Below are 6,153 nucleotides of genomic sequence, written 5' to 3' on the forward strand. Positions count from 1 at the left end.
GTTTTTGAAGCTCAAAGTGGGCGGAGCCGGCCGTCACCATCTTGGCAGCGCGTCAATCCTGGATAATCGAAAATGGGCAAAGAGGCGGGAGCTGGCTGCTGAAACCACGCCCACCTAGCTCGACGGTGGTGACAGCAGTGGCAATCCACCTGTCACTCAAGTGGCCACGCCCTTAAAGGCACAATATGTAAGATTTTTTGATTAAAATATCTCAAAACCACTAGAACAGTGTTATATATTTTGCTGAGTTGTGTACTTACATTATCTCAAATGTTTTGAAGAATGTTTAAATCCAGAGAAATAAGCAATTTTAACTAGTGTAACGGACCGTGTCCATAGTGTCATTGTGTCGCCTGCCAATGACGTCATAACCCCTCGATTTTCGGTTTTATTTTGTTGAAAACATGGAAACCCCAAAGACACTTTAATATGTTATGCATTTTATTAGATAGGTGACGAACACACAGAGTAGCATTATAACAGAACTTTCAATACACTCAAATGTATCTAGTATAAAACAGCGCTGTTTTACCCCACATACGCATGACCGGAAGAAGCGGAAGCGGTCGACTGTGGCATAATAAAAGCTCTGCTGCTTTCGAGCCGTGAATCGCACTCGTCCTTCATTAGCAATCACTCCAGCGGCCTCGTTTCGCTTCCACGACTTTTAGCCCCACCCTGCTTCATACTACAGTGACCTTAATAAGTCTTTAATACATTAGCTCATCAATGAACATGATTTCTGCCCGAGTCCCGTCGGATTGCATCGGCTGTGGGGATGAAGACGACAACTCCCATGATTCCACACTCAATCACGACATCAAACTACGCCTTTGTTTCTAGTTTGTTTTGAATATGCGCCCTCTAGCGACGAAAACGTACATATAGTGCCTTTAATTATGCAGAACTTTAAGGCTTAATATAATTTAAACGGATGAGTTATTAAAAAAATTCACCCCCCTCACAGTTGTCATGAAGGACAAAATTAGCTGTATAGACCAAAACCACTTTTTGTACCAGGCTGTAAACATAATTTTTTTTCTGCTGTAAAGTTGAGCATTTTAACATGGGGTGTCTATGGGATTGACTCCCTTTTGGAGCCAGCCTCTAGCGGCCAGTCGATGAATTACAGTTTTAGTCACTTCCGTGTTGGTTTCACGAGAGAGAGCGGAAGGTTGCTGCTTGGATTTAACTCATCATTTATCTCACATAGAATACGCTTCATTATTTATACAACATAACGTTAATATTACGACTTATTTGCACGAAATGCCCTGAATTCACGAACGTGTCTGTGCGGCTCTGAATGAACTCCTTTTGTGGACGCGTTCTTCACGCAACAACGTGCAGAAAAACAGCAACTAAACTAAAAAAAAAAATCATAGCGTTTCATTAGTGTTCTCATTATAATTGTTATGTATGTAATACTCAGTTTTGGTGGGCCTTGAAAAGTCTGTGCTTACCGAGTATTATCCGCGGGTTCTTGGCTATTTCCTGTATCTGTTACGGCCACTGGATAGAAGAGTCAGCCCAAGACTTCTGTGCTTCGAACTCAGTGTTTATTTTCCAACATTTTCATTAACTGTGTCTCTGCCTCATTCCACCCGACTACCTCGTGCATCTCTCCCCTTTCTCTCTCTCTCTCTCTCTCTCTCTCTTTCGTTTCTTCCCGCTCTCTACGCTCGCGATATCTCGCATACAATCTACTTTATTTAAACCTTCCCATTTCGATTCGTACATGTATATGACAGTCCCAGTCATAGTTATTAATATTCTGCATTGTTGTTTGTGCTGCTCGCGCTGCGCGCTGAAGAGATAATCACCGTAGAACTGTAGGCCTACTATGAAGCGCTTTACTGCAGCGCAACTCAAGCAATGCATCTTATGAATTAAATGCATCTTATACGAGATAAATAATATGTACACAATATATATAAACCGGCTGAAATATTTTGAAATCACTTGTACCCTACCTGATCGAAAAAAAAATCCAGTCTTTTACTCTGCCTGTGTCAATTTGAGTCTTGTTAAAGTTTTAAATCCCTGCCGCCAATGCTTCTCTGTCGGGCACGGATTATGGAAAGTGAAACTTAAATCTATAGGGGTGGTTGGATTCATTCACGCACGTTAAAATATTTATTTGAAGCTTCTTTCTTTTCAGATTCTTATTTACAGCATTATTTTAATAGGCTGTATATTAACTTATTGAGAGAAAACCTGTAGTTCTATGTGAAATCAGACATTTGAGCACCCCCATATAGCCAAAATGGCATGATCATAACACCCCGCGAATATTCGACTGTGAGATTGGTAGTCGAATCAGGCTCCTCCTATCGAAGCATCGAATCTTCGACTATTCAGGGTCACCCCTAGCTATTAACATTCTAAATTACATGTGAAATATTTTATGCATTATTTATTATTAAACTGAATTACATCTAATTGAAATGTCAGTTACACAGATATCACATTACACTTTAGAAGAGGGGGAAATTATTTAGTGTGAGATCTGTCTTGTGAGTTGAAAGTTATTTCTAAGTATCTTCAATCTCAGCTTGTAAAGATTTATTGTAAAATATTTATGGTTAATGGGTAAAGACTCACCAGACATGAGTGTTTTATGTCCAGCTTCACTCTGGTTCTGCTCTGATGTCTGACTGCTGTTCTGCTGTTGACTGACACTGGAGGCAGACTGAGATCTTCCACCTAGTCAACCAGAAAATGTTCATGAAAATATCTGAGGAAATAAGGGGGTCAAAAAATGACTTTAATCTCCTTTATGCATACATAAATGGCTAATTTGTAGTAGTCTATTATTTGGAATAGTACCAGCAGAAAACTACCCCAAAACCCTTTAAAATCAGTCAACACACAAGTTTTGTCAGTTTGGGAGACCGGCTAAGTTTAGATAACCAGCTTAGGCTGTTGAAGGACGACAGTTCGCAGGTTTAGGAAATGTGTCGTTGAATTTTAATATGGCAGAAGATTAACCTTTGTTGTTTCTGTAGCGCCACAGCAGGACCAAGAAGACAATGATCAAAAATGTGAGTCCAGCAGTCACTCCAACTATCACAGGATTGAGACCATCAGATCCTGATGTTCTGGAGGAAGCTGAGATCAATACATTTTACAGTCATATTAGTGCTGTATATTATTCAGAAGCATTTCAATAGTGTTTACAGTTCCTACTCTCACCTGTGACTGAGATCCAGCTCTTGCGTGACTCTCCTCTCTCTGTGTGTTTGCAGGAGTAGAAACCCTCATGTGACTTTGAGACAGCAGGGATGATCATCTCTGTAGTTTGACTCTGGATGAGTGATCCATCTTTATAGAAATCAGCTCTGAGGTTTGGTGGGGTTGAATGATGATATAAACAGCGTAGAGTCAGAGTATCTCCTTCAGTCACAGGATGAACAGGACTCTCCAGAATCACATCAGCTACAGAAACAGAGCAAACATCAACTGACAAATAGTACGAATCAATGTGACAACAGCAACAACAATAATAATAATAATAATGCATTTTATTTAGAGGTGCCATTCAAAACACACAAGAACACCTTACAACTTAATGACAATCATAAATTACAAGACAGTATACAATCAAATCAAATACAATCAAAAACACGAATAGACGCGCGAATGACGCAAATTGGGCGACGAGTTTGCCGAGTGGAAGCTGTTCTAGTACATTCTAGTTTATGGAGACCTAATCCAAATAGGAGTTACAATAATCAATACATTAATAATAATGATAATAATAATACATTTTCTCTGCACGATTCTGGATAAATTGAGAATCACAATGATTTTTTTTTAAACGACAAAACTCAAAGGTTGAGCAATGGTTTAATAGTCAAAAGTTTAATAGTCTAGCGGATTTGTTGTCATTTAGGAATAAGATTGCGTGGGTGAATGAATTGAGATCACAATTCGGCTATTTATATCTGAAACATAAAATGAGGGCTTTGTGAAATTAATAAATATAGAAACACAGACTCACAGTGTACAGTGATATTAACAGGATGATGTTTCTCTCCAGATTCAGACTCACACCAGTACACTCCAGTGTCCTCTGGGATGGTGTATCTGATTGTACATGTAGATCCTGTTTGTGATCCCCACTGTGGTGATGAACAACTTTTCAGCCGCCCATCATCTGTGTATCTTCTCATTCTCCATCCAGTAGAGTTACTCTGGTCCTCACAGCTCAGAGAGAGAGAGACAAATGTGAAGTGTTGAGTTCTGCTGGGACTGACGATCAGAGAGACTGGAGGAGAAACACCTGAGAAGACAATTACAACTACACTGGAAATCAAGTCAAGACAGTTTTATTGATTTAAATTGTTTCAAAGCAGCTTTTCAGAAAAAATCTGAAAATCCTAAAGTCATCACTAGAGTATTCACTCACAATAGAGTATTTCTATTTAAAATTCATAAACAAAATTACACCTTAATATATTTGTCATTATGCCATCAGCAAGCAAGCCAAAGACAACTGTGACAGCCAACAAAAACCTCTATAAGGTGCTACTATTGGAGAAAACAAAACCTTGGGAGAAACCAGACTCAACTCAGGGGTCAGTTCTTCTTTGCCTATACAGTGTGAACCAGTATTTATAGTTAGCTGAGTTTGTTGTATATTAAATTACTAAGATATAATTAGTAGGCAGATATTAATCAAACTCTAAAATGATTGATTAAGTGTTTATATGGTCCATCCTATAAAATTTGCTGATGTGCACATTGATGGAGTGTCCTGTGTTGTTAGTAAAGTGTGGTCCTAGAATCAAGGTGTGGTCAATGACATAAAAATTAATTTCACAATGAAAACACTATTTATTAAAAAAGTCAGATTATACATTTGATTATGTTCCCTCAAGTCCACTTGTGTAAGTGACACTTTTGTGCCACTGTAGTTATATTTTAGTTTTTCATGGCAATTTTTCTCCATTAGAATTAAAAGTTTTACATCTTTGCAGCTAACCCAGGAATCAAGGTTGTGTTGTTAGTTTGGTCTATTTAGGCCCTGCTAGTAGATTCAGTAACTACACCTGACAACAAAAGCATCTTTCTCCATTGACACCATTAAAAAGTAGCTGTATATTATGACAGGACAACATTTCAAGACACATCAAGCTCTAAAAAGATCAAGGAAAATCTCCAGAGTGTCTCAGTCATTCTGTGGTTCAGTCTGAACTCACCAGTGACCCATATTAACTGTGTGTTGCTGATGGTTGAGTTATAGGCTGGTTTTCCTCTCTCTGCTCTGCACACATAAACTCCTGTGTGTTTTAGAGCAGCAGAACTGACAGTGTAGTTTCCTCCAGCTCCTCTGCTGCTGTCTGAGAGACGCTTATAATGATTGCTGTTGTCTGTATAAAGTGAAAATGTGCAGTTACCTCAAGAAACGAGAGTCTTATAAATGACATTTGTTGGTATAATCAGATTATTCAGAGTGATTAAATATTTTTAATCTCTCTATTTCTTTATGAAACCAGTTTATTCAGATGTTACTACATGAAGCACATTATATCTTACCTGATGAGACAGTTTCAGTGTACCAGCTGAATGTCCAGCCTGTAGAGGAGCCGTTAACCTGACAGATCAGAGTCACTGAATCTCCTTCAGTCAGCCACTTCTGTGGAGAAACACTTAACACTGCTCTGGGAACTGAAGCTGAGAAATCACTCATTAATAACATGTTAAACGTATGTGTGTGTGTGCGTGTGTGTGTGTGCGCATGTTCCATCTGCCCAGGATAATCTTGTAACATGTTTTTACAAAATGTCACGCTGACTAACAAGTATGTATTTGCTAATATGAAAAGTTGTATTCTAGTGTGTTCGATGAACAAGGGAAATGGAACAATATTTTGATTTCTCTTTTGAAATAGTGGTATTGGCTGTGTTTATGACAGGTATTAATTATCGGACCAAAATCCTCTGCATGTAATAACCTAGAATAATGTCTAACACTTGATGGCTGCTCTGTCAATTCTTCGTCATCAGTTAGGAACTTAGGTGTGCTATTAGCAATCATTCCTTTGAAAGCCACATTTCTAGCATTTGTAAAAACGCATTTTTCCATCTTAAAAATATATCTAAATTACAACCTTTGCTCTCAATGTCAAATGCAGAAACGTTAATTCAT

At 38.4% G+C, this 6,153-nt stretch overlaps 1 protein-coding gene across 1 annotated transcript in view; it reads right to left on the reverse strand.

Annotated features, from left to right (window-relative positions):
- The window catches only part of LOC107726270 (Fc receptor-like protein 4), a 7,181-nt gene extending 1,486 nt beyond the window's left edge, over positions 1–5,695 (reverse strand). Inside the window, exons 1-6 of the mRNA XM_016535802.1 lie at positions 5,542–5,695; positions 5,205–5,375; positions 4,004–4,285; positions 3,196–3,438; positions 2,992–3,111; positions 2,605–2,706 (exon numbers count right to left, since the gene is read on the reverse strand). Of these exons, the coding sequence (XP_016391288.1) occupies positions 2,605–2,706; positions 2,992–3,111; positions 3,196–3,438; positions 4,004–4,285; positions 5,205–5,375; positions 5,542–5,695 (1,072 nt within the window). The remainder of the gene's footprint in view (positions 1–2,604; positions 2,707–2,991; positions 3,112–3,195; positions 3,439–4,003; positions 4,286–5,204; positions 5,376–5,541) is intronic.
- Positions 5,696–6,153: the final 458 nt, after the last annotated feature.

This window comes from Sinocyclocheilus rhinocerous, unplaced genomic scaffold (assembly GCF_001515625.1).
Source record: "Sinocyclocheilus rhinocerous isolate Xijiao unplaced genomic scaffold, SAMN03320098_v1.1 scaffold1267, whole genome shotgun sequence".
NCBI lineage: Eukaryota > Metazoa > Chordata > Actinopteri > Cypriniformes > Cyprinidae > Sinocyclocheilus > Sinocyclocheilus rhinocerous.